A 27786-nucleotide genomic window follows, 5' to 3' on the forward strand; every position below is an offset into this window, starting at 1 on the left:
GTTCTTCTGTGAAATATTTTCCTCTCAGTCCGTAGGGTACTGTTCAATCCAATATTTTCTACTATAATAACGCAGGAATCTAACTTGGCACCACTAAACCCCAATTTTATTTTATTTTTGGCTTAAATTTTTACGGGTCCTTACAGGACATGTCTTACTGGGGGTAGTAGGGGTCGATGTTCCGTCTGTGAGTGGCTATCTCCTTGGGGATGCGGGGCATATCTGCGTGGCTAAAGACAAATAAATCTGCGTTAGCTATTAAGAATTTACTAAATTTACCTAGGTCTTGAAGTTTGCAGCCAATGTAAGATTTTTTATTGGGGTCGCTGTGATCAAGTTGGACGGGATCGAGGTCCTCTATGGTCGATCCTATAGCTTCGACCATTTCTGGGTCCACAATGGTATCTTTGGCTTAGACCGGTGTGACCCTGTTGATTGCTATGCTTCTTTTTCCTTTTCTTTCTTTTGTTAAGTTGTCGTCCCATCTATGGCAATCCGATAGCATTCCCGTGACGTGAGTTGTTCCCCTCTCTGTCCTACAATGGTTTTATATGTAGTGTTCTGGTCCATGATATGGAGTGTTTTTTCCAAATTCACCCCACTAACGAGGACAGGGATTGTGATCTCCCCCGAAGTCCATCTAACTGCATTGTTAAAACCAGTTAGTGTAATGCAACGCGATACTATCTTATCCTCGAGTCTCATCTGCGCGAGGACTCGAGGATGGATAATACACGCCCCGCTTCCATCATCTACCACAATTCTCCTAACATCAGTATCTAAGATTCGTAAAGTAATGACAAGTGCATCATTGTGAGGGAAAGTCAAATCATCGGCATCTGACTCATTGAAGATGATGCTTTCTTTGAGTCCGTCATACCGTTCGTGGATGATCGATCTTTTGAGTTTGTGAGTGGTGGTGAATTTGATGCCGTTGATGGAGGCGTCATCACTGCCAGCAATAATCATGTTGATAGTGCGAGCTGGTGAATGCAACTTTGGTGGGCCTAGGCGTTCTCGACCCCTTGCTAAAGTGTTCCTGCCTTTGTCGCTGAGTAATTCTTTGAGATGTCCTTGCTGCAACAAGTTTGCTACTTCTAGTCTCAGAGCATGGCAATCTTCCGTTTTATGTCCACGTTCTTGGTGGAACTCGCAGAGGGCATCAGATTTCTTGGTGCTCGAGTCGGACCTCATCGTTGGTGGCCACTTCACGTTTGTTCTGGGCTTCTCAAGGGCGTAGACCACCTCTGTAAGTGACACACAAAAGTTATGAGCAGATAGTAAGGGAGGCATACCTCGATCATTCATGTGAGTACTTGATCTCGGCCTAGATGGACCGTTTTCATAACGAAAGGATGGGACGGGTTCCCTGACATACAATTGATGTCGTTCCCGGCCTGGCCGCGATATTGGATGGTCTCTCCTTATGTTGTCCATGCGTTCTTTCCTGGGCTCAGATTGTACTGAGGTGAGTCGTCGAGTTGGTCCGTTGAGGTCGTCGTCGTCTTCCCTGATCTCAGCACAGTAGGCACTGTGGATTTCGTCCTAAGTGGCCAGTGCGTACTTCATTAACCAACGCAGTAGATTTTTGGTCACCCTCGAACCCTCTCTGCTCAATTCATTCTGAAAGGTTGCCATGACTATCCCTTCTGAGACATTTGGTAAGGTCATCCTCAACCTGTTGAATCGGGTGATGAAGTCCCTCAGTTCCTCTCCTGGGGATTTCTTGATGGCAAAGTATGGTTCACCCTTGTTTCAGCTTTCTTGGCTCCGACATGTGCTGTTACCAACTTATTGGTTATCTCTTCGAATGTTTCTATAGAATAAGCTAGCAGTTGTGAATACCATGTCAACGCCCCTCCAGTTAGGGTTTCACCAAATTTTTTCAGCAAGATGGAGGATACCTGCTCTTTGGTGAGGCCGTTGCCTTTCATGGCGATGATGTAGTGAGTTACATGGTCTTTGGGATCGGTTGTTCAGTCGTAGATTCTGAGATATGAGGGCATCTTGAAGGTCTTTAGTATGGCGTGTGGAGCCGCTTCTTCCCTGTATAGCTGTTCCACAACCTACCGGTGTCTTTTTTGGTAATAATTTAAGAGCACTTGGTATTTTGTCTACCCGTTCCTGGTGCTCTTTCATCTGTTCCTTAAGCGCCTTGTTCTCGTTTTGCCATTTCTTCCATTCTTTTCAGCGCGACAGTGAGGACATTGTCGCCTACACTGTCAATAACCGCATGAGTGTTACCTGAAATAGGAGGGTTTGGTTGGTCGTCCTGTTCATTCATGCGCTGTGCTGAATGGGCCCTCGTGTTTTCTGCAGTCATGCATGGGGCTTATTTGCTGATCACGCTGACCAGGGTGTCGGTCAGCCATGCCTCGAGGAGATTTTTCATGTGGACGTAGAGGCTCCCTTCCCATTTGGGTTGGTTATGCTACATAAGGGTGTAGGCGACTTTCCTATTCTGGGGGACGCCGTAGGAGTTACTTCCTCATCTTGTGTGTCGTATCCTTCGCCTAAGGCATTCATGAGGTTAAGCGGGATGTTGTCCGTCGTTTTTGCTACATTTCCCTGGTTACCTGCCATGGAGTTCTTGTATGCACACAGAAAGAAAAAGGACAACCTTCGCGGTTTGTTAGATTAACAAGTCACGTGGGTTATGGATCTGATAGAAACTAAATATTTGTCTGCGAAATCCCCACATACGGCGCTAAACTGTATGACCCAAAATTTAGATCTTAGGACAATTAGATTTGTAGTGAAAAATGATTAATCTTAGTCAATACTAAAATTCAAATGACAAACCAAGCATATTTATGGAAAATATCCCACGTGTGTTGTTAGATAGCAATAAATAATAACAATGATAGAGCAATGAATGACTCGAGAATATGAAAGAGAGCAATAAATAACAATAAATGAAATTTAAGTAAATAAACGAATATAGGTCACCCGACAAAAGTGAGATTTCTCAGTAATTCCTTTGACAATGATGGATAAGGATAAGCCTTTGAATATTCTGATCCCTCTTGGATCGGGGAAGAAAAGATAGATAAAGATGTAAAAAGGTGAACTTTGTATGTATATGATAAAGAGAGAATCTCCAGAGAATGTCAATATGTTCTTCTTTCTTAAAAGTGTCCAATCCTCTTCTATAACTACATATCTTTCTATTTATAAGAGTACATGTGCCACAAAATCCTAGATAGTATAACTGGGAGGAATATTCTCTAGGGGATAGTAATCCTAGAACTAGCCGTTATTGCTCTTCGAAGAGGAGTGCTCGTCCTCGTTCCCGTCTTCTGTTGAGTCACTTCGACCTAGTCGACGACCCGTTATCTTCTCACGACGTCGACCTTTTATTGACGATATGTGGCAGCCTCCGAAGGCTTCCTTTATGTTGACTTGGTCAACATGTCTCATGATGTTTTTTGCACATACACTAACCAAACAATAACAAAAGATATTTGAATATACATGTACATACACGATGAACAACTATATATAATACACAATAAATAGACCCCCTGAATTCTACGGTCTGTATATGGTTGAAAAATAAATAAAATTTTAAACCAATTCCAAACCCATTATCACAAGAAGAGAAGTGGGTGCAATGGTAATTAAAAATATCCATGAATAATTTGTACAGTCTAGTACCTTTAGCATTCACATCAATAGTAATTTCTGAAAATAATGGAGCAAGAAGAACAATAAGTGATTTAAATAAAAAAAAATTGGGAGATTTTGGATTACCTAATAGATCAAGGGGTAATTTTTAAAAGTTTGCTGATGGTAGAGATAAATTTAGTTGGATAATATAACGATAGAGATCAATTTGGCCAGATAATATAACGGAAGTTAAATATATACAATATCCGAAAATAGAGTGGTATATGCGAAATATAATAATATAAAAATACATGTAACTGATACTATGTGCAGTAGTCGGCGAGATGTGCATATACTGACTTGAGTTACTACCATTATAAAAAAATATAATTTGCTTCCCTTTGGTTGCTCTGAACCTGTCAAACATGGTCTCTTTAACTAATACTACTAATAAGAATATATAAGTAATAAAAGAAGAATTCAGAACTTGGTCGTGCATGTACATATTCTTGCTTGCTTCACATAGCTTGGATTAATATTAGTAGCATATTAGAAGCACTCAAAGCCGGCGAGCTACTCCCATGCAACTAAATTATTACTCTATATTTGAATCATTATACAGGACAAACAAGAAACAGTCTTTATTAAGACAAATTCAAATGTCCTTTTTTCTTAATTGTAAGCCATAGTAATCTTAAATTTGTCATTCAAGGACTCTGTATTTCTGTGTTTCCCTCAACCATTAACTTTGAGCTTAACAGAAATCATAATACAATGGCCACTTTTTTCATTCTCCCACTAATCCTCATTTCTCTTCCTGTTTCCATTTCTCAAACTTCCTCTAATAACTGCAATGGCATATTCATAACTTACGACTACAACTCTGGTTTTCCTCTTCCACCAAACGTCTTGGCATCAGACTCCAACAATCAAGCCTACAATTTCAGGTCCACACTCACAATTCTCAATAATAGTCCTGATGAGCTCAAGTCTTGGAGGGTTTTTGTTGGCTTCCAACACAGGGAATTCTTGGTCTCTGCTTCACAAGCTGTGCTTGCTGATGGAACCACTTTGCCCGGTGATGTTAGAAATGGAACTGTCTTTGCTGGTTTCCCCATCACTGACCTCAAGTCCGCAATTCAGACCGCCGGAGACACTAAACAGATGGAGGCTCGGATCGAGTTGGTTGGTACACTGTATGGTGTTGCATCTCCTGCTGTCCCCTTGCCTTCTTCTATCACCCTCGCTAATGATGGCTTCTCCTGTCCTCCTTCTACATCTCAAGGTAGGTAAAGTTTGTACCTTTTGATTTTCTTAACAAGTACTATAAAGTTAGGATTTTTCAAACTGACCTCGCTTATATGCTAATCCAAGATTTTAAGTCAGTAGAAGTAGGTGTAGTGATACTGTGGACAGATATGGATGGAGCATTGGAGCCTTTGTTCAATATACATGTGAAATTTCAATAAGATTTCAACAGAAAAAATCACTACAATTTCAACAAAAATTAAATTTAAACCAATAATTTTCAAGTACGATGAGTTCAGTGCCAAAAACCTTAAAGGTTGAGCCCATCAAATTTAAATAATGGATTCACCTCTGGTAGCTGTGATAGAGTTGGTGGAAAGATCAAGGGAGCTTATAGTAAACTGCCTGTATTTTATTGGATCTTGTTGCAGGAAATCGGACCAAAGTTTGCTGTGTAAACGACTCAAGCGCCGGATCCAACGTCACGGCCTATGAGGAAATCCAGCCTCGGCAAGGGGGTGATCTTACCATAATCTATGATGTCACTAGCTCATTCGAATCCAATTACTGGGCACAAGTCACAATCTCAAATAATGACCACACTAGTCGTCTTGATAACTGGCAATTAAGCTGGGAATGGATGAGGGACGAATTCATCTATAGCATGAAAGGTGCTTATCCTACGGTTGTTGATACAGGGGACTGCATCTTTGGTAAGCAGGGTGAACATTACAAGGGCATCGATTTTTCAAAGGCCTTAAACTGTGAAAGGAGACCAACAATCATTGACCTTCCTTTGGAAAAGACAAATGATACAACCTTAGGAATGGTTCCCTTCTGTTGTAGAAATGGAACCATTTTGCCACCTATCATGGATGCAAGCAAATCCAAGTCAGCTTTTGTAATGCAAGTCTACAAGATGTCACCTGATCTCAACATAAGTGCAATCCACCCTCCCCAGAACTGGAAAATAAATGGAACTTACAGTCCTAATTTCATCTGTGGGCCGCCAGTACGAGTATCTCCCAGCCTCTTCCCTAACCCTGCAGGGTTATCTTCAGATACAGCTGCTGTTGCTAGTTGGCAAGTAATCTGCAACATTAGCAGTTCCACCTTAAAGAAGCCACCAAAGTGTTGCGTATCATTCTCTGCATTCTTCAACGATTCAGTCGTTCCTTGTAACACTTGTGCCTGTGGCTGCAATACGCGCCCCAGCAGCCTATGCAGCGCCAGTGAGCCAGCATTGCTTTTACCACCACAGGCTCTTCTTGTGCCCTTTGACAACCGAACTGAAATGGCATCGGAATTTGCTAGGGATAAAAGACGAAACTTACCAAATCCTTTACCTTGTGGAGACAACTGCGGGGTCAGCATTAACTGGCATTTGCTTAGTGATTTCACGGACGGCTGGACTGCAAGAGTAACACTGTTTAATTGGGATGACACCAACATTGTTGACTGGTTTGCTGCTGTACAATTGGATAATGCCATCCAAGGTTTTGAAAAAGCCTACTCTTTCAATGGAACCATCATGCCTGATAATAACAACATAATATTTATACAGGGGTTTTCAGGCTTAAATTACCTTCTTGCGGAAAGAAGAGGAGACAATCCAAGGAAAGATCCTCCAGTTCCTGGTACCGTGCAATCTGTCATATCTTTCACAAAGAAGAGCACACCTGAAATTGATGTAGGCGCTGGTGATGGTTTTCCAAGTAAAGTTTACTTCAATGGAGAGGAGTGTTCCCTTCCGGTAATACTTCCTTCGGGTAGTAATCGCAGGACGCCTCTAGCCAATAGTGCTTTTAGTCTTCTGCTAACCATGCTAGTCCTCATGGTTCTGCAAACATCACTGTGGCTAAACATATAATTTGCATATGATTCAACTCTGAATTTTTGTTTTCAAATGAAGCAAGGTGCCTTTCCTTGTGTTGCCTGTGATAATCACATGATATGTAACTCTCTCACTGCCCTTATCGGAAAAAAAAAAATGTACTCTTGTTGCAGAATGCCATGGCAATTTTCATCATTTGTAAAGTTGTAACCAGCATTTTAAACCAGCGCATAAATTCAATTTTAATCAAATATATGTACATCTAACTGCTCCAACATTTCGGTGGTGAGCTAATGGGTCTTCCTCAAGACAACTCCACAATCGGTGTAGCAAACTACAATTTTGGCATCCGAAGAATTACGACCCTAGTTATAACCAAGAAAAGGGGAAAAAAGCGGAAGAGAAGTTTATAAGAGAATCTGCTTGAGGACCAATAGGACAAGCATAACGAGGCACATGATAACAAGAACAGACGCACATTTCACCATTCCCCCATGTTGGGAATAAAACCCTTACAAAAATAATATTTACAGTAATAAAAGCGGAATAATCACGTAGCACCGAGATACGGTAATTAGCAAGAAAAAGAGTGACAACGACACCAAGATTTTTACGTAGAAAACCCTTTGAATAAGGGAAAAAACCACAGCCTCGAGACGAGCAACTGATATCACTATAGCAAGAAATTTTACACTTTGTAGGTCCGAGTAAAATATTCCAAAGACCACTACAACACTCAAAAGAAATAACCCTCTTTTGATATTCTCACCTCACTACAATATCGCTCACTCTCTATTTTTCTCACAGACTATTTTCTTATACCTTGTCTGTGAAACCTCACTCTTTCTTTCTCTCCTTGTTGGTGTGTAGAAATGAGAGTTGAAGCTCTTCTTTTATAGCCGAAGCCTCACTCTCTAAAGCCTACTATATTTGATAATTTACATACACTTTTCCTTCTTTTTCTTCAATGTTGACAATTCAACAAAGTTAGCTACCAACCCAAAGAAATTCAACAAAGTTGGCTACCAAACTAAAGAAATTTTCCTTAGGCACATGCCTATTACTTTGGCTATTGAAATAAATGGAACCCATCAATCTCCCCAGTCTCATTCATCTACAAGAGGTAGCACTGTCTTCTAGTTTGAGTGCATGCCGACAAGTTCTTTGCATAGCTCGAACTTGTCTCTTGGTACCACCTTGGTCAACATATCAACAGGATTTTCACTCGTGTGAATTTTTTTGACCTGTAAAGATTCGTTCTCCAACTGCTCACGAATCCAATGATATTTCACATCTATATGCTTTGTTCTTGCATGGTACATGGAGTTCTTGCTCAAGTCTATTGCACTTTGACTGTCACAATAGACGACATACTCTTTTTGATGCAATTCCAGCTCTTGAAGAAACCGCTTGAGCCATACCATCTCCTTGTCAGCTTCTGTAGCGGCAATGTACTCTGCTTCAGTTGTTGAAAGTGCAACACACTTCTGCAATTTAGACTGCCATGATATAGCTCCCCCTGAAAATGTAAACAAATATCCAGTAATGGATTTTCTATTATCAATGTCACCTGCCATATCAGCATCTGTATAGCCTTTCAAGATTGGATGAGATCCTCCAAAGCACAAACAATCTCCCGTAGTACCTCTCAGGTACCTGAGTATCCAATTGACTGCTTCCTAATGTTTCTTTCCAGGATTTTCAAGGAATCTACTAACAATACCAACTGCATGAGCAATATCAGGTCTGGTGCATACCATTGCATACATCAAGCTTTCGACTGCTGAAGAATAAGGAACTCTAGCCATGTTCCCTTTCTCCTCCACACTTGTAGGACACATCTTCTTGCTCAACTTTAGATGACTAGCAAGGGGTGTTCTGACTGCCTTAACATTCTTCATGTTGAAGCGTTCCAGTACACGTTCAATGTACTTCTCCTGAGATAGCCACAACTTTCTACTTGTTCGCTCTCGAACTATCTTTATACCCTAAATTTGTTGTACTGGGCCCAAGTCCTTCATATCAAAAGACTTGGACAAATCTCCCTTCAACTTTGCGACATCCACATACAACAACAATATAATAAAGTTGTTTTCAGAAAATATTTTGAAGTATACACATGGATCAGAATATGTCTTTGTGTAAGTTTGACTATTCATGAATGAGTCAAACTTCTTGTACTACTGCCTTGGTTCCTGCTTCAACCCGTAAAGACTCTTATTCAGTTTACACACCATGTGTTTCCTTTCAGCTACTTCAAATCCTTCTGGCTGCTCCATATAGATCTCGTTTTCCAAATCTTCGTGAAGAGATGCAGTTTTCACGTCCAACTGCTCCATTTCAAGATCTAGGCTAGCTGCTAAGCTCAAGATTGTTCGAATAGAAGTCATTTTGACAACAGGTGAGAAAATTTCATCAAAATCAATACCTTTCTTCTGCTCGAAGCCTTTTACCACCAATCGAGCTTTGTATCTGACCAACTTGTCATTTCCATATTTCTTGAGTTTAAAGACCCACTTACATTTGAGTGGTCTTTTACTCTTTGGAAGTTCAACCAGCTTGTACGTGCTATTTTTCTGCAAAGATTTCATCTCCTCTTGCATGGCTTTCATCCACTGGTTTTTTTCTGGATGGGACATCACCTCCTTAAGACTTTCTGACTCCCTCTCATCACTGATGAGGACATACTCTGTGGAAGGGTACCTGTATGACTCTACCCTTGGCCTTTCTGATCTTCTCAGAGGTTGAGGTTGTTCTTCTCCCTAAGTGGGGTGATCCACCTGCTCGACATCATCATCAAGTTGCTCCCCCTGCTCAATAACCTCACCAGGTTGCTCCCCCTGCTCGGCAACCTCGTTGGTCGTACTTTCTACGCTTGTGGGATTGTTAGAAGTATAAGGAATAGTAACAAGGTTAGGAATTATACCATTAGCCTTCTCTGGCATATCATCAGCAGTTCCAACTTCACTCTCTCGGAAAACTACATCTCTGCTTCTGATGACCTTCTTCTTTATAGGATCCCATAATCTGTATCCGAATTCTTCATCTCCATATCCGATGAATATGCAAGGAACAAATTTATCATCCAGCTTTGTTCTCTGCTCCTTTGGTACATGTGCAAAAGCTCTGCAACCGAACACCTTCACATGTGAGTAGGACACCTCCTTGTTGGTCCAAACTCTCTCTGGGATGTCAAACGCCAATGGAACTGATGGACTCCTATTGATCAGGTAATAGGTTGTCTGAACTGCTTCACCCCAGAATGACTTAGGCAGTTTAGCCATTCTGAGCATGCTTCTCACCTTCTCCACAATGGTGCGGTTCATCATTTCGACTACGCCATTGTGTTGTGGGGTTCCAGGAACTGTCTTTTCATGTCTGATCCCATGGTTCGAACAATACTTTTCAAATTCCCTTGAAGTGTACTCACCTCCATTGTCACTTCGGAGATGCTTTAGCTTTTGGCCTATCTCCCTTTCCACCATGGCATAAAATTTCTGGAAAACTTGAAACACCTGATCTTTGGTTTTCAAAATATAAACCCATAATTTTTGTGAAGCATCATCAATAAATGTAACAAAATATTTGTTACCGCCCATCGATTCAATTTCAATTGGACCACAAACATCAGAATATACCAAATCAAGTATATTCAATTTTCTTTCAGACGATGTCTGAAATGAGACTCTATGCTGCTTACCAAATAAACAGTAGTCACAGGGTTTTACTGTTGTACCTTTGGCATAAGAAATGAGTGATATCTTGGCAAGAATCTGCAATCCCTTCTCGCTCATATGACCCATTCTTTTGTGCCACAAATCTGCAGAAATCTCATCTTGTGCCGCATTCAATTCACCTCGGCATATTTCTGCATTTGTTTTGTACAACGTGCCATGAGCAACTCCCTTTGCAATCACCAATGATCCCTTGGTGAGTCTCCACTTTTGATTTGCAAAATAGTTCTCATATCCATCTCAGTCTAAAGTAATTCTCGAGATCAAGTTCATCCACAAATCAGGTACATGTCGCACGTCCTTCAGAACCAATGTGCATCCGACATTTGTCTTGATACAAATGTCACCAATCCCCGCAATCTTTGAGTAACTTGTGTTACCCATTCTCACAAGGCCGAAATCACCTGCTACATATCTGCAAAAAAGATCTCTTATCGGTGTGGCATGGTAAGATGCTGTTGTATCAACCACCCATTCCGACTCTGGACCTGATAAGTGCATGCATTCCTCTTCCTCGTTTATACAGAGGACAACACTATCATTGTTTTTCACCATGGCGGCTGTGTTGTCGTCATTCTTCTGGCCACTAGTTTCACCTTTTCCCTTCCTTGGATTTGGGCAATCTCTTTTGAAGTGACCTGGTTGATCACAATTGTAGCAATTTCTTGCTCTTGATTTGGATCGGTTCTTAGACTTTCCACGAGCTCCGGATCTACCATAGTTGCTCGAACTCCTTTGATAACTCCTGCATCTACCTTCTGTGATGAGAGCATGTCCTTGATTTTCAGGCTTCTTTCTCATCTTCTCATTGAGTAAAAGAGCCGATGTGACATCTTTCAACTCAATGGTAGTCTTACTGCGCAGGATGGTTGTTGCCAGATTATCGTACGAAGATGGCAACGAGTTCAACAACAAGATGGCTTTATCTTCTTCCTCGATTTTCACTCCGAGATTGGCGAGCTGTGTGATTAGTCCGTTAAACATATTTAAATATAACAAAAAATTCGTACTTTCACCCATGTGTGGGCGTATAGCTGCTTCTTCAGGTACAATTTATTTGTTAGCGTTTTGGACATGTATAGACTTTCCAACCTTGCCCAAATGCCACGTGCGGTGTCTTCATCAATGATGTTATTTACCACATCATTTGATAAGTGCAACCTGATTGCACTAGCAACCCTTTCATCCAAGTCAGCCCAATCCTCAGCTTTCATGGTATCAGGCATTATGGCATCAACATCTAGTACCTTGTGTAATCCTTGTTGGACGAGCAAATCTCTCATCCTTCTTTGCCATGTTGAGAAACTTCTATCTCCGTTAAATTTTGCTACCTCATACTTTACTCCGGACATTTTTGTTTTTCACCGAGTATAGTACTACCGACAGTGAATAGTATTTCTGTGAACGAGCAGAACCTGTGCTCTGATACCAGTTGTGGGGAATAAAACCCCTACAAAAATAATATTCACAGTAATAATAAAAGCGGAATAATCACGTAGCACCAAGATACGGTAATTATCAAAAAAAAGAGTGACAACGACACCAAGAGTTTTACGTGGAAAACTCTTTGAATAAGGGAAAAATCCATGGCCCCGAGACGAGCAACTAATATCACTATAGCAAGGAATTTTACACTTTCTAGGACCGAGTAAAATATTTCAAAGACCACTACAACACTCAAAAGAAATAACCCTCTTTTGATATTCTCACCTCACTACAATATCCCTCACTCTCTATTTTTCTCACAAACTATTTTCTTATACCTTGTCTGTGAAACCTCACTCTTTCTTTCTCTCTTTGTTGGTGTGTAGAAATGAGAGTTGAATCTCTCCTTTTATAGCCGAAGCCTTACTCTCTAAAGCCTACGATATTTGATAATTTGCACATACTTTTCCTTCTTTTTCTTCAATGTTGACAATTCAACAAAGTTGGCTACCAACCCAAAGAAATTCAACAAAGTTGGCTACCAAACCAAAGAAATTCAACAAAGTTGGCTACCAAATCAAAGAAATTTTTCTTAGGCACATGCCTATTACTTTGGCTATTGAATGAGATGGAACCCATCACCCCATTCATCTGAGTTCTCTCTACCTGCAGTTCTAAAGGAGGGGCACACTGTTAGCCCAAATAATAAGGCAGAATGGTCCAAGTCCTTACCACAATCTACTTAACATAGACCAAGAATCAGAAAATACAAAACATAGGGAACACATAAAATTCCCAAGTGCTAGATCACTACATGAAATGACACGAAACTTCCTATGTTCCAACTCTGCTTGTAATAGTTGTATAGGTCGAAATCTGCCCTAAAATATTTAGGGCAATATAGCACTAAGGAATGGGTCAGCCGAGGTCGACCAGGAAACAATGAGGTTTGTGATCGAGATGTCAACAACGGGCGAGATCGAACACCCTTGTAGAGTTGTAACAGCTAGTTTTCAAAATGGGATATTAAAGAGAATATTCTGGTGGATATTCTCTGTACTTGTACTATTAGGATATGTTAGGGGTATGTCTCATATGCATAGAAAAAGAGACAGTGATGTAGGGCATGTGACATTCATTTGATAAGAACAGACTTTTGGGAAAAGATTCTCTCTCTTTATAAAGATACAAACACTACCTTTTCATCACGATTCTTGTTCATATTATTCCACACTTTTCCATCAGATCCGAGGATAATTCGAACATTCGAGGATTTATGTGTCATTTATCATTGTCATGAGGGACAATCACCTAATTCATCCTTTATTGGGTGAACCGCTTTTCCTATTTACTTAAATGTCATTTAATGTTATTTATTGTTAGTTCTCCCCCATTATTGCTCACACTTTTTAGAACATTCAATATATGTTATAGTCAACACATTTCCATATCTATCTAATGTTACTCACGTTTTTTGAACTCACATCTAGAGATATTATTTTTAACTAGGTTTATCCCATTATTATACAAACTCAACTCTTTAAGTCTAAAGTCATACTTTTTGGTCAAACAATTTGGTGCCATTCGTGGGGATTTTTTAGTTAAATGTGTAGTTTCTTCTAGATCTATAACTAACACGGATCGCTAACATTTAAAAAAAGATCGAGAACAAGATCCCCTTTCTTTGTATGCACAAATCCAATATGGCAGGTAACACAGAAGAAAGGAAAAAGATAATAAGTAACCTCCCAACCAACTTCATGAACGTCATCAACGAGAGCTGTCAAACAACGGACGAAGACGCATCGCCCAACGCCTCCCCTAGGCGAGATGGATCACCCCTCCTCACTGCAACATCACAAAATCTCTTGGTAAGGGAACCTCCACATCTGTTGGGGAAGAGAGGCCCCCAGTTGTAAAAAAGCTCCTCGAAGCATGGCTCACCGAGACGCTAGCTGGCATCCTCAACAAGTCTTCCCGAGATGCGACTGTGGAAAATGCAAGGATTTGCACGTGCAAAGGGCGAGCGAACAATGTGACCAACTTCCTCTACCTCCAACAATAGGTATTACTCACAATGATAATGCAGGTGATAACGCTCTTGCAACCATTTTGAAAAGGATGGAGGAAATAGAGAACGAGAACAAGGAACGCCGAGATCAAATGAAAGAATACCAGGAAAGGGTCGATAAAATACCGGACACCCCAAACTGTTGCCGAAAAGAGACGCTGGCTGATTTGTCGAGCAGCCATACATCGACGATGCAGCCCCGCATGCCATACCGAAGACCTTCAAAATGCCGCCTTACCTAAAAATATATGATGGCACGACCGACCCTGAAGATCATGTGACTCACTACATCACCGTCGTGAAAGGCAACGATCTCGCCAAAGAACAAATATCCTCCATTATGTTGAAGAAATTTGGTGAAACCCTCATAGGAGGAGCGTTGACATGGTATTCACAACTACCTGTGCGCTCCATTGAAACTTTCGAAGAGATGGCCGATAAATTCGTAACGGCCCATGCTGGGGCCAAGAAAGCCGAGGCAAGAGTGAATGACATATTTGCTATTAAGCAGTCTCTAGGAGAGGGACTGAAGGACTTCCTCGCCCGTTTCAACCGAGTAAGGATGACCCTACCGAACGTGTCCGAGGGGATGGTAGTCGCAGCTTTCCAGAATGGGTTGAGCATGGACGGTTTGAGGGCGAATAGAAATCTATTGAGTCAACTGATGAAATATCCCCCAACCACTTGGGATGAAATACATAACGCATATTGTGCCGAGGTCCGAGCAGACAAGGACGACCTCAATGGACCAACTTATTGACTCAACGGCCGGGCATGAACTACTGAGCTTCTTGGATGCCTATTCAGGCTACAACCAAATCCTCATGGAAGAAGAAGATCAGGAGAAAACCACATTCTTCACTCACCAAGGGACGTACTGCTACAAGGTCATGCCCTTCGGGATGAAAAACGCAGGAGCAACTTACCAAAGGTTGGTGACGAGGATGTTCAAAGACCAGCTCGACAAAATAATGGAAGTCTACATAGACAACATGCTAGTTAAGTCTAAAAGGAAAGAAGATCACATCGACCATCTGAGAGAAACCTTTGATATATTCAGACGATACGGAATGAAACTGAACCCCAAAAATACGTGTTTGGTCTGGCCTCGGGAAAATTTCTGGGTTTCCTGGCATCACATCGAGGAATCAAGGTCAATCCTGATCAAATAAAAGCCATCGATGGGATACCAGAAAAAATGACCACCAAAAAATAGGTTCAGAGGTTGACATACCGTATCGCCGCCCTTTCGAGATTCATCTCACGATCATCAGACATGTGTCACAGATTCTTCGGCATACTCAAAAAGGATAACGACCTCCAATGGACTTCTGAGTGCGTCCAGGCCCTAAAGGAGTTGAAAGCATACCTGTCATCATCACCATTGCTTTCAAAGCCGAAGCCAGGGGAACGTCTCCTCGTTTACCTTGCTGTATGCAGTCTCCCATCTATTACATTAGCAAAACATTAGTCGATGCCGAGATGAGGTACCCTTACCTCAAAAAATTAGCCCTGGCATTAGTCGTAGCTTCACGAAAGCTTAGACCATATTTCCAGTGCCACCCCATCTCGGTCGTCACGGCTTTCCCCCTAAGGAGCATTTTTGCATAAAATCGAGCTGTCAGGAAGGTTGGCCAAATAGGCCATCGAACTGAGAGAGCACGATATCACATATCAACCACGAACGACGATAAAGTCGCAAGTTCTCGCTGACTTCGTCACCGACTTCAGCGCAAAAGTAATGCCCGAAGTTGAAAGAGAAGCCGCCCACACGTCTCCCCATCTGGGTCTTGTACACCAATGGCACATCTAACGCGTCAGGGTCCAGACTGGGACTCGTACTCAAAGTCCCAACTGGCAAAGTAATTTGCTAGTTCATAAAGTGCCCAGATATAACTAACAACGAGGCCAAGTATGAGGCCGTAATTGCAGGGTTAAGGCTGGCACTCAAGTATGGAGCAAAATGGTTAAGACTACGCTGCGATTCCCAATTCGTAGTCAACCAAGTCACAGGCACTTTCCAAATCAAGGAACAACAGTTGCAGAAATATCAGACCGAAATCTGCAAATTGCTGTCCGAGTTCGATGAATGTCAATTCGACCAAATCCCACGAGCACAGAATACCGAGGAAGACGACCTCACCAAACTAGCCACAGCCATCAAAAACATTACAATCGGAGATAAAAGTGTAGTCCACCTTCTCAACTCGTCTATAGACCAAATCGAGGTAAGAACCATAGACTTGAATTGGGACTAGCGCAATCGTATTGTTACATATTTGTAGGATGACGTACTCCCAGGTGATAAAAAAGAGGCCAAGAAACTGAGAATGCAAGCATCCAGGTACAACATCATCTATAACGACCTGTATAAGAGAATGTACGACGGCCCTCTTGCGAAATGCTTGGGCCCAAATCAGATGCGGTGCGTCCTTGGAGAGGTCCACGAAGGCAATTGTGGAACTCGTACCAGCAATCGGGCTTTGGTCAGATGCCTCATACGAGCAGGGTATTACTGGCCCACCATGAAAAAAGAGGTCGCAGACTTCGTGAGAAAATGCTAGCAATGCCAAAAGTACACCCCGATGATTCACCAAGCAGGCGAACACCTCCACTCGGTCACCTCACCTTGGCCGTTCATCAAATGGGGGATGGACATCGTGGCCCCCCTCCCAACAGGACGAGGTAACGTACGATTCATTCTGATTTTAACTGACTATTTCTCTAAGTGGGTGGAAGCAAAAGCGTTAGCTCAAATACGTGAATAGGAAGTGATCACCTTTATATGAAAAAACATCATATGCCGGTTCGACCTCCCCAAAGAGATAAGTTGCGATAATGGACCCCAATTCACGGGGAAGAAGGTCGCTGAATTTTTGAGAAGTGGTGTATCAAATGAATACTTTCGACGCCATACCACCCCGCGGGCAACGGGTAAGCGGAGTCCTCCAACAAGTCAATACTAAACATCATAAAGAAGAAACTCAAAGACGCCAAGGGACTATGGCCAAAAATATTACCAGAGGTATTGTGGGCCTACTGAACAACGCAAAAGACAAGTGCAGGAGAGACGCCCTACTCTTTAGTTTATGGGACTGATGCAGTAATACCCATCGAGGTTGGGGAGCCCAGTCTGAGACACTCCCACGAGAGTGGACCAAAGAACGATGAAAGAAGAAGGCAGGAACTAGACGAAGTCGAAGAACGAAGAGGCATGGCCTACATACGAATGATTACCCTAAAACAACAAGCAGAACACTACTACAACAAGAAGGCTAAGGTCAGGCCACTCAAAGTCGGGGACTACGTGCTTAAAGCTAAAACACAAGCAAGCAAAGTCCCATGAGAAGGCAAGCTAGGGATAAATTGGGACGGCCCGTACAAAATCACAGCAGCAGTGAACAAAAGGTCATTCTATCTAGAAACAATGGAAGGAAAGCTACTACCAAACAACTAGAATAATACCTACCTCAAGCACTTCAACTTCTAAGAGATAAAGTGCCCCCCAAGTGGTACTCTTTTTTCCCTCACTTGAGTTTTGTCCCAATTGGGTTTTCTCAAGGAGGTTTTTAACGAGGCGACAAAGGGGACACTTCAAGTCGAAGTACGCAAAGACGAAAGCACAGGATGGTCAGTTTATTGCCCGACCTCTCAAGCCTTCACCAGGTCAATCAGTGAAGGGACTAGATAGACTGGGACTGGGACTGGGACTGAAACACTAGCAAATGCCCAAAAATTTGTAAATTTCTCCAAGTGTATGAACAAAGCAACAATGCATAAAATTTATTCCTATTTCTCCAAATGCACAACCTAGGCAACAATGCTCAAAGTTTACGATGTTGACAAACTCCGCACCTAGAAATATATCTTTCTAAACGTAAGTTATGTTCCACCTTGTTCGAATTCACCTACTGGTCCTCGACCATAATTAAACGTAAGTTATGTTCAACCATGCTTGAACTAATGCCTACTAGCCCTCGGCCATAATTAAACGTAGGTTATGTTTGACCTCGCTCGAACTAACACCTACTGGCCCTCGGTCATAATTAAACGTGGGTTATGTTCGACCTTGCTCGAACTAACACCTACTAGCCCTCGACCTTAATTAAACGTAAGTTATGTTCGACCTTGCTCGAACTGATGCCTACTGGCCCTCGGCCATAATTAAACGTAGGTTATGTTCGACCTTGCTCGAACTAACACCTACTGGACCTCGACCATAACTAAACGTAGGTTATGTTCGACCTTGCTCGAACTAATATCTACTGGCCCTCGACCATAATTAAACATAGGTTATGATCGACCTTGTTCGAACTAACACCTATTGGCCCTCGTCCATAGTTAAACATGCGTTATGATCAACCTTGTTTGAACTAACGCCTGTAGATCCATGGCGATGATTAAACTTAGGATATGTTTGGCCTTATTAGAACTAAGTGATTACAACTAAAAATACAAGTATGAACCACAGGAAGAAAATCAGATACAAATAACAAAGTTGACATTTCATACTTATAACATCTTTACAAAAGCTCATGAATACGCCACCAACTACACACAAAGATATACAAAAAAGACAAAAAAGAAAACTACTGGCCACCGCCTTCATCACCTGAAGCCTCCTCGCCGGCCTGTCCTTCAACTACGTCACCCTCTCGACCTTCAACACCCTCGCCATCGCTACCTTCGCTGCCTTCGGCCTCAAGATATGCAGCATCATACCAGGCGTTTTGCTCAAGCCGGTCTATATCTTCGTCCTCGTCGGCCTCTGGCGTAGCAGGATCATACCTGCAAGTGACTCGAGCTTCACGAGCCTTGACACGAGCATCTTCAAAGGCGGCCTCAGAGACAAATCCCGCCGCATGAAAATATCGGAACACATCTAAATGGGCCTCGACATGAATCCACTCCTCGTATAATTCTCGAGGAACATAGGGAAAGCACGAAGTATGAGAAGAGGATGGTCGCGCCAGTAATTGGGCCTTCTCGGCCTCAAGGACAGCAACTCGATCGTAAAGGTCAGAATTCTCTTTGTCCAACTCTCTGATCCTCTCATCAAGCCGCTCTTCTTTTAACCTTGTTGTTTCCAAGTCGTTCCCCCGCTCAGAACGGAGGGTCTCCATCTTCCTCAAAGCCCCCGACCACTCTAACTCCATCCTATCCAGCTCACTCTGCTTCTTGGCTATCTCGCCATGAAGAACCTCCATCTACAAGCGACACTCATCTAATTGCCTACATAACTCGATCACCTGCATTTGGAGGTCGCCGCACTGAACCTCCACGGCCCTACTGACCTCGAGCTCTTCTTCTTTATTTATCAGCGTTCCCTCAAGGACACTGCATTTCTCGATGACCTTCACTAGCTCATTATTTTTTTGCTTCAGCTCATACCGAAGGTTATGTAAATTGCCGCATTCGCCAAAATGCCTATGGATTTCCCGATACTTCCCCCGATATTCAAAGTATTTCAGTGAAGTTTTTTGAAGATAGCGTTACGCCTCTCTTCCATTCGTGCGCTTTCAATTTCCAAGATCACGGTCAGCAATCACAAAAAGAAAGAGAGTCAAACACGAGAACACCTATGCTGACGAGAATAAAGCACTAAAACAAAGGCAAAATATCTGAGCAAAGCAGACAAGAAAAAGAAGCCTTGAAAAGTTTACCCTGAGAGCGAGGCCGGCTATGCTCCTTGATAAGGTGGTGTCATCCAACTCCGCCAGGGTTTTACCCTCCACGTCGGAACAAAGGGGAACGAGAGCAGGGACCACTCTCTCTGTGTTTTTAGCAGGTCACGATCCATGGGATCGCGATGGTCTACGTGGACCCTCCAGTCTCACTTCGAGCTGAGTAAATCCCTCTTCCACCATCCTCAGCTCTGCAACATCAAGGTCTGAGCCCGTCTTATAGCCATCCTCGGCCACGCCTTTGTCTCTCCCATTAGACGACGAAGAAGCACCATCAGTCGGTCGCGAAGTCGATGGACCCTCTTACCGTGAAGTATCAGAGACCCTTGTAGACAGACCTTTGACTTCTGTCATCGTAGAAGGAATGGATACACCCTTTACAGCCTTAGCTGATATCGGGACCTCAGACGCTAGCCCGACGTCGTCGTCAAGTACTATGGTCGCCATCTCGCGAATGATAAAATCATCCATCATAGAGTCTACAGCCCAGGAAACCCCATCACCACATCCACTGGCTTCTCTTACGGGGCACCAAATGCCCATCATTCTATGACAATTCCCCCTCCTCGTCCACAAGACGAAATAAAGGTGAAGTTGGAAGTTCCGTTGTCAAAATATTTGTAGGCGGAGAAGAAACCGATGCAGAGTTAGTGGTAGACGGGGCTGAAGACCGAGTAGATCTAGCCACGGTTGAGGAGGAAATAGAAATAGAGGAGCGAGTAGGCCTAGCCGCAGTCGTAGGGGGATAAACAGGAAGATGAGGCATCTTTCCTCTTACAGAATGCAGGAGGGGGAGCTTTCGGCCTCCTCGAAGATCCTCGGGCTGGAAAAGAAAGAGTCGAAAAAGGTTATAACTATCAGCAAGAGCAAACTATAAGAAATATGCGACTAAGAGACCAAAACAAAATAGAGAAAAATAAACAAGCTCACCGATCAAGGGAAGGACATGCCCAAACTTCTTAGAAAAAGCCGACCACTCGCGAATCCCTACGATGTGAGGGAGAACCCAGCCAACCCAATCAGAAATATCCCCGACCAAATGAGGGGGCGTAGTCTTGGCTGAATAAGAAAGGGAACAAAAGTTCAAAACCCACGACTAGAATGAGCAAATCAAATGTTTCAATAACGAAGGGTTAGACGCTTATGAGTATAATTCCACGTCTCGGGGAATCAATCTATGTTGGCCACCACGTTCTCGGTTCTGATGAAGAAAACATTGTGCCAAAACTGTTAGCTCGCCTTATCATCCATCTTCACCACCAGGCATTTTCCCCCTTGATGACGAAGGTTTAACATTATCCCCCTATAGAAACTAGGGGCGAAGAGATGCATCAAATGTCGAAGGGTGATCTCAACCCCGACCAATTTTACAAACTTAGTGAACATCCTAATGAGCTTGTATATATATGGCGCAAGCTGAGCTGGATAAACACCATAAAAACAATAGAACTCCTACGCCAAGGGGAGAAGGGGAAGAGTGTACCCAACATGGAAGGGATAGGCGTAGAACGTACAATACCCAGGATGATGAAATTGTACCACGTCCTTCCCTACATGGATCAACTCGATGTGAGCGGGAACGTCATATTTGGCCCTAAGCTCTAATAAATCGGTGTCTTTCATCGCCGACTCAGAGATCTCAGGCTCAGCCTCAGGCGCATTTGTAAAGTCAAACCTAACTTTATCACCACGAGTAACTATCTCCTCCACTGTGGGAAAGTTCTCATCTTCCACTGCCACAGAGATGCCCTCTGCGTGAGGAGGCAAAACCATCGCCAGGGGAACCGGGTCATTTCCCTCACCGGGACCAGAAGATACTTTAACCATAGTTCTGAAGAAATAGAGGGTATTCGAATAACGGAAAGTTAAACGCAAAAAGGATCTATAGAGTAGAGAAGGAGGAAACGCAACAATGAAATAGGAAGAAAGAGGCAAAAGGTTTCGATATGGGAAATCTGTAAAATACGAATATGTTCCCTCACATACCTATTTATAAGAATTCGAGCATCAACACCAAGAAATCATGCCATCATTACCTAGCACAGATATCAAAGTGACAGATCCAATTAACAGACGCATACGTAACGATACAAAGCATCGGAAAAATGCACCATAATGACGCATGATGCCATGACGTCACTTTGATCCAGAAACGACGCAACCCTAAAAGTTGCGGCTCAAGAAAGGCCACGTCGCCATCTCGCCCCACCTTCTCGACCATGACAAATAGAATCCGCTCATCAAGGCCATATGAGGCCGGCCTCAATAAGCGGAGGAACTAACTGTATAGGTCGAAATCTATCCAAAAATATTTAGGGCAATATAACACTAAGAAATGGGTTAGTCGAGGTCGACTAGGAAACAACGAGGTTTGTGGTCGAGATATGAACAACTAGCGAGATCGAACACCAATTGCAGAGTTGTAATGACTAGTTTTCAAAATAAGATATTAAAGAGAATATTATAGTGAATATTCTCTGTATTTGTACTATTATGGTGTGTTAGGGGTATGTTTCATATATATAGAAAAAGAGACAGTGATGTAGGACATGTGATATTCATTTGATAAGAACAGACTTTTGGGAAAAGATTCTCTCTCTTTTATAAAGATACAAACACTACCTTTTTATCAAGATTCTTGTTCATATTATTCCATACTTTTCCATCAGATCCGAGGATAATTCAAACATTCGAGGATTTATCTGTCATTCATCATTGTCAGGAGGAACAATCATCTAGTTCATCCTTTATTGGGTAAATCACTTTTCCTATTTACTTAAATGTCATTTAATGTTATTTATTATTAGTTCTCCCCCCCCCCCCCCCACATTATTGCTCACACTTTTCAGAACATTCTATATATGTTATAGTCAACACATTTCTAAATCTTTCTAATGTTACTCACGTTTTCTAAACTTACGTCTAGAGATATTATTTTTAACTAGGTTTATCCCATTATTATACAAACTCAACTCTTTTAGCCGAAAGTCATACTTTTTGGTCAAACAATAGTGTGTAATGCATATGCAAGTACATGTACCAATATAAAGGTGTGCGCGCGCCTGAGACATACAGAATGTGAGAGAAAGCAATAGAGAGCGTGAGAGATACCTTCTGTAGTTGTTTGAAGCCTTCCTCCACTGATGCAGAAACACTTTGAACGTTGTGGTCTATTCGATCAACTATAGTCCCCTGCAGCAGATTTCAACATGATGAGTCTCAATTTGCTGCAAATACCTTTGGCAAACAAGTAAGGAGTACACTCAAACCTTGTCAATCACTAGGACTGACAGATCATGATTTGAGCAAGTTCATTAACTGATTTTAGGACCTACAAGGACTTCATGTTAGTAATATGAAAAGGAAAAAAAAGCACTTGTTATTCTACATGTAAATAACATATAGAAGTGCAGAAAGGTCTTTCATAGACCTGTCTAATCTTTCTTTCTCTCTGCCGTGAACTGCTCATTTCTCTGACCAGTGGTCATCTGCAGTTCAGTGAACCCCTGAAAGATAAAACGACCACATGAAATACAGTGTTTGTAACAGTGTCCAATATGGTAATGCGCATAAAACCTCATTAAATGTAATCCCACTCAAAATCCATGATGAGTCGAGTCAATACGTTAAGGTGTCACTGTACAGTGTATCATCCTCTATGTTCCTAGTGAAACTCGTAAGGTTTCAAAACTCCATTAACTAGTTTGCTTCTAGTAATCTTGTAAAAAACCAGAACTTCAAAAATGAAACAAACAGAATCAAGAAATCAACAAAAGAATGAGGTATCAATATTAATCAAATTTAAGCAGGGGACCACCAGAAACTACAAAGGCAGAAAGTCTACCACGTCATTGATATCATCATCCAGAAAGTTGGACTTCATTTCAGTCATCTCCAGATCAACTCCATCATATCCCAGAACCAGGAAATAGAATACAATATATAAGTATATGTATAAAGATCTGCCTATTATCTAAAGATTATATACAAAATAAAGTGATGAGGGCTAACTGGAGGGTGTTATAGCATCCATTAAAGGATCTAATTAGGCATTAGGTGCAGAATCCATCCAAAATTATTATGGATTCGACCATTATATCACTACACTATATTATCTTATTGGTTACTACTAGTATTAGCTCCATTTACTTGAACATCAAAACATGCTCCTAAGAGTATTTAACAAACCTCCATTTGCTGTCGTAACTATTTAAGGTACATTGATTGCATCCTTTGAAGCTCAACAGAAAGGTTTTGAATGCCTGTAGCCAGAGAATGCTGGAAAAAGAAATATCCTATATGAATATTCAAATAAACCTGCTATAAGGCAGCAAAAACAACTTCATAACAACAAAATCAATGAAAGGAAATTCATCATAGTCAATGCAATATCTGATGCTCCCATCCCTCGGTGGATATAAATATTTGTAAATCACCAGATTACCAATGTGTTCAAAACCATACTTACTAAGAAATAAGTAACTTTATTTTTTGAGAAGAAAAATAACCAGTAAAACTAACAAGTCGAATCAAATAAATTGGAAGTTGAGTCAAGACAATGAACTTCTCATACAAGAAAATCCTCAGATTGCTACCTATACATTTTTCTAACATTTGAATCCTCAGAAGATCCAATAGCTGAAAGCTTCTGTAATCTCTTCTCTGACTTTCTTAATATATCAGTTATCTCCATGGTCAAAACCTCTATCACACGTTGATATTCTCTTCCATCACCAAAATATGGAGTTAGAGCTTTAGCATGACACTTCTTTTACTTTGCCAATTTGACTTGAGCCTAACGTATTAGCTGCAACTTCTTCAAAAACATCAACCCATGCTAGAGGTAAGCCCACTGTAAATGCATCCCTAAGGAAAGAAAGATATTTCCCATCAAGAGATTTTTCCTCCTTACAAACCTGAATTAATATAAATAAAAAGTTGAAGAAAAAAAATACATAGACCACATTTAACTTTACATCCTTCTTATCATGATCAGGCGAGTGATCCTTTATATATTAAAAAGATAACAAAGATAGTCCTAGGTGAATAAGTCCAACTGCAATTTCTGACACTTTGTAAATAAGATAAATACTACTCAGTCTCCCGATATTGTGAGAGAAAAGCTGAGACTTGTCGTCTATTTTCTGTGGCAAACCATCTCTATTAATCCAGAATAACAACAAAGGGGGTAAAGGAATCAACCTTTTCCTAATATCTATACTTCATGTTTTCCTATCGATCAACTTTTTACATGGATTTCCTCATAGAAAAAGAAGATAAAAGAATTCAAAAATATATAAGAGATATGCCTTTATATTTTTACCCCATTCTAGTGAAACAATATCTTTTATCTCATGCCTACATTGTTTAATGTATTTTAAATTGTTCAAATGTGTGTACTGCTTATATGTCTAGATTTTTCCATACAAGATAGTTCAGCTTATGTTGATCACTTGGAAAAACATAAAAGGAGAGAAGCCAAGTTTTGGATGAAAGAAAAAATGAGTTGTTAAGGCTAGTATTTTGAGCCCAGGTAGTAGCAATTGCGTTCGCAAGTATTGAAGCAGGGAAAAAACAGTTGGAAAAAGAAATATTTGTTGAATGATGAGAAGCCACACATTATTGCATACAGAAAAACTAAATAGGAGAAAATTCATATTTTCACAACTTCACTAATACTCTTGGGAGATCATTGATGCAGGAAACTTCAGGTTTCTTTGTATATGTAATCTAGCTGAATAGCATAACAGATAGGGAGTAATAACAGTTAGAAAGATAACCAAGTGGGGACTTTCAATCCCAAAAAATAGAATGAAAAACCAAAAATAACTAATAAATCATAGTTACAGCTCGCTGATATAAAAAAATAAAAGATTCAATCCAGTCCCAAGCGTCCCTGGATTGAATCCTTAGTTAGAGAGAGGGCTTAAGCCTACGTAACGCTATAGGAACATCTTTTTTTGTCCGCTTTCATATATGCTTCTATATAGATGGGCTACCATGTGACCGGAATACACAGAATTCAAAATGTTCCCTCAGTAAGAAGCTAATAACTATTTATTTTATTTCCACTAAGAACTATTAGGATGAGAGACTAGTCAAGATTAAAATTTGCGTGTTCTGTATGGCAGTAAACGTTTACGTATTTATCCAAATAACTTTCCAATGTTTTCTCCAAAGAGAATACTTTATAGTAGCAAATGTGTAAAAATGACTTCTATCACTTATGACCAACTGCAAATTATTTTCTTTTCAAATATATAAACTCTTGATCCATATCACTTGCTTCAACCAATACATATACATTCTAGTACATGCTTAATATTAAAAAGGGAATATCACCAAAAGTCTGTACCCTACACTATTTGTAGGTATGAATACTATGTGGCACCTATTTTTTAATGAACTAAATACAGGAAATATTCAGAAAAATAAAGTGATCATAGTTCTCACCAAATAAACTGACCATATTACTGGAAATAGAAATCAACAGAAAGTACCTGGAAGTAGAAGGGCCCAGATCCTCTTGGGTGCTAAGAGGAACGTAAGAACGATAAGTAGAATTGAGAAAAGAAGTAGTGGCCATTTCGATGACTGCACCACCCAAAGCTTTTGAAGAAGTAAAAGGTATACGATTCTCGTTCAGAGTATCCCTGTAATTTTTGAATACCATGCTTCGATTTCTTGTCCCCATGGTTACAACAAAAATTGGAAGATGGTGATCAAAGTGATCATCCCTACCAAATAATTAGTTTCAACACAGAGGATAATAAAAGGGGCTGTTATGATTCATTTGTAATTGGGATTATATTTCGGTGTAGTTTTCATTTTTGCATTTGTAGTTACAGCAGTAATAACTGAGTTAGTTAAATCGGATAGACATAGTCACGTGAGGGGCACATGGCTTCCTAGAGTTAGTTGCAACTAACTTTTCCTCCCCAGATTCCCTCGCCTATATCAGTTGGAATCCCCCCCCCCCCAATTGTACACGTGATTTTCACTGCTATTGATCAATAATATTTCTCTCTTTATCTCTCTCTCTCTCTCAATACTTTCCAGTTCTTCGAGTGATTGTTCAAGAGCAATTCTTCCAATTTTGCTCTTTATGTCTCTCGATTCAGTCTTCACTTTTGGAGTTTGTATCATTGGTATCAGAGCTTTCCTTTCCTTGGATATGTGAGGGGAAATGGATGAGCACAATACAATAATTCAGGAGTTATGCAGAGATCTTGATGGGCTTTGTGGATCCTTCGATGGGATCAGTGGTAATATGAAAAAATTGAGGAAAACTATAGATGAGAAGTTGGCGGCATCTATGGAGGAATTTAGAAAGATCTTACTGACGACTGTTAGTAATCAAAGGCCAATAGATGAAAATGTTCCTAATAGACCGGAAGCAAGAGGGGTTGAAGATGAAGAAGCTGCCTCTGAAGTTGCTAGGGCTCGACGAGATGAAGGTTATCAGCTGCCTATCAGAGGTCATCAACTGGAATTTCCTAAGTTTGATGGAGGAGGCTTGCACGATTAGTTGTATCAATGTGAGTAATACTTTCAAATGACTGAAACTCCAGCAACCTCAAGAGTTAAAATGGCTTCCTGCCGGCTCGAAGGTAGGGCTCTTCAATGGCATCAAGTTTATATGAAAACTAGAATTACTAGAGAATGGCCTAGTTGGGGGGAATATGTGAGTAGTCTATATTCTAGGTTTGGATATGAACTTTTTTATAATCCGATGGGGGATTTGAAAAACCTGAAACAGACCACCACTGTGCAGGATTACATATATGTATTTGATGAATTGCTAACTCGAGTAGAGTTAATAGCTATTTTTTGAGAGGTCTTAAAAGAGAAATTGGACTACTGTGAAAATGTTTGCTCCTAGATCCTTACAAAAAACCATCAGCCTTGCAAGAATCCAAGAAGAAATACTACTCATTCAAAAAGAAACTCTGAGAACTACTCCAATTCTTTTACAACCTAGACCTATTCAAAGACTTCCAAATAACCCTCATAACAGTAACCAAACCTATCCTCTCTATCCTAAAACCAACCAAAACTTTCAAAGACCCCATAACTCTCAAGCTGGAACCAGCAAAAACATATATAAAAATCCCAAATTCTTGAATCCTGCAGTGATAGAAGAGAAAAGAGCTAAGGGCCTTTGTTTCCATTGTGCTGAGA

At 41.1% G+C, this 27786-nt stretch overlaps 2 protein-coding genes and 2 long non-coding RNA genes across 4 annotated transcripts; 1 reads left to right on the plus strand and 3 right to left on the minus strand.

Moving 5' to 3' along the window:
• Positions 1–468: 468 nt before the first annotated feature.
• Positions 469–2323, minus strand: LOC104111212 (uncharacterized). The gene is made up of 2 exons (XM_070197705.1): positions 2155–2323; positions 469–1247 (listed from the first exon to the last, which is right to left on the minus strand). The coding sequence occupies exons 1-2, from the start codon at positions 2321–2323 to the stop codon at positions 469–471; spliced, it is 948 nt and encodes a 315-aa protein (XP_070053806.1).
• Positions 2324–4383: 2060 nt separating this feature from the next.
• LOC104111209 (COBRA-like protein 7) lies at positions 4384–6886 on the plus strand. Its single transcript, XM_009620857.4, has 2 exons — positions 4384–4894; positions 5289–6886. Exons 1-2 carry the CDS (start codon positions 4384–4386, stop codon positions 6725–6727), a joined length of 1950 nt encoding a protein of 649 aa, XP_009619152.1. The 3' UTR covers positions 6728–6886.
• Positions 6887–7008: 122 nt separating this feature from the next.
• LOC104111214 (uncharacterized) lies at positions 7009–23214 on the minus strand. The gene is made up of 4 exons (XR_011411791.1): positions 23036–23214; positions 22875–22936; positions 22717–22797; positions 7009–7202 (listed from the first exon to the last, which is right to left on the minus strand). It is a non-coding gene; the product is annotated as an uncharacterized lncRNA (long non-coding RNA).
• A 749-nt stretch (positions 23215–23963) lies between these two features.
• On the minus strand, positions 23964–26415 carry LOC117272985 (uncharacterized). The gene is made up of 2 exons (XR_004510796.2): positions 26106–26415; positions 23964–24471 (listed from the first exon to the last, which is right to left on the minus strand). It is a non-coding gene; the product is annotated as an uncharacterized lncRNA (long non-coding RNA).
• Between the last annotated feature and the right edge of the window lie 1371 nt (positions 26416–27786).

Source organism: Nicotiana tomentosiformis, chromosome 1, assembly GCF_000390325.3.
Source record: "Nicotiana tomentosiformis chromosome 1, ASM39032v3, whole genome shotgun sequence".
NCBI classification, from domain to species: Eukaryota; Viridiplantae; Streptophyta; class Magnoliopsida; order Solanales; family Solanaceae; genus Nicotiana; species Nicotiana tomentosiformis.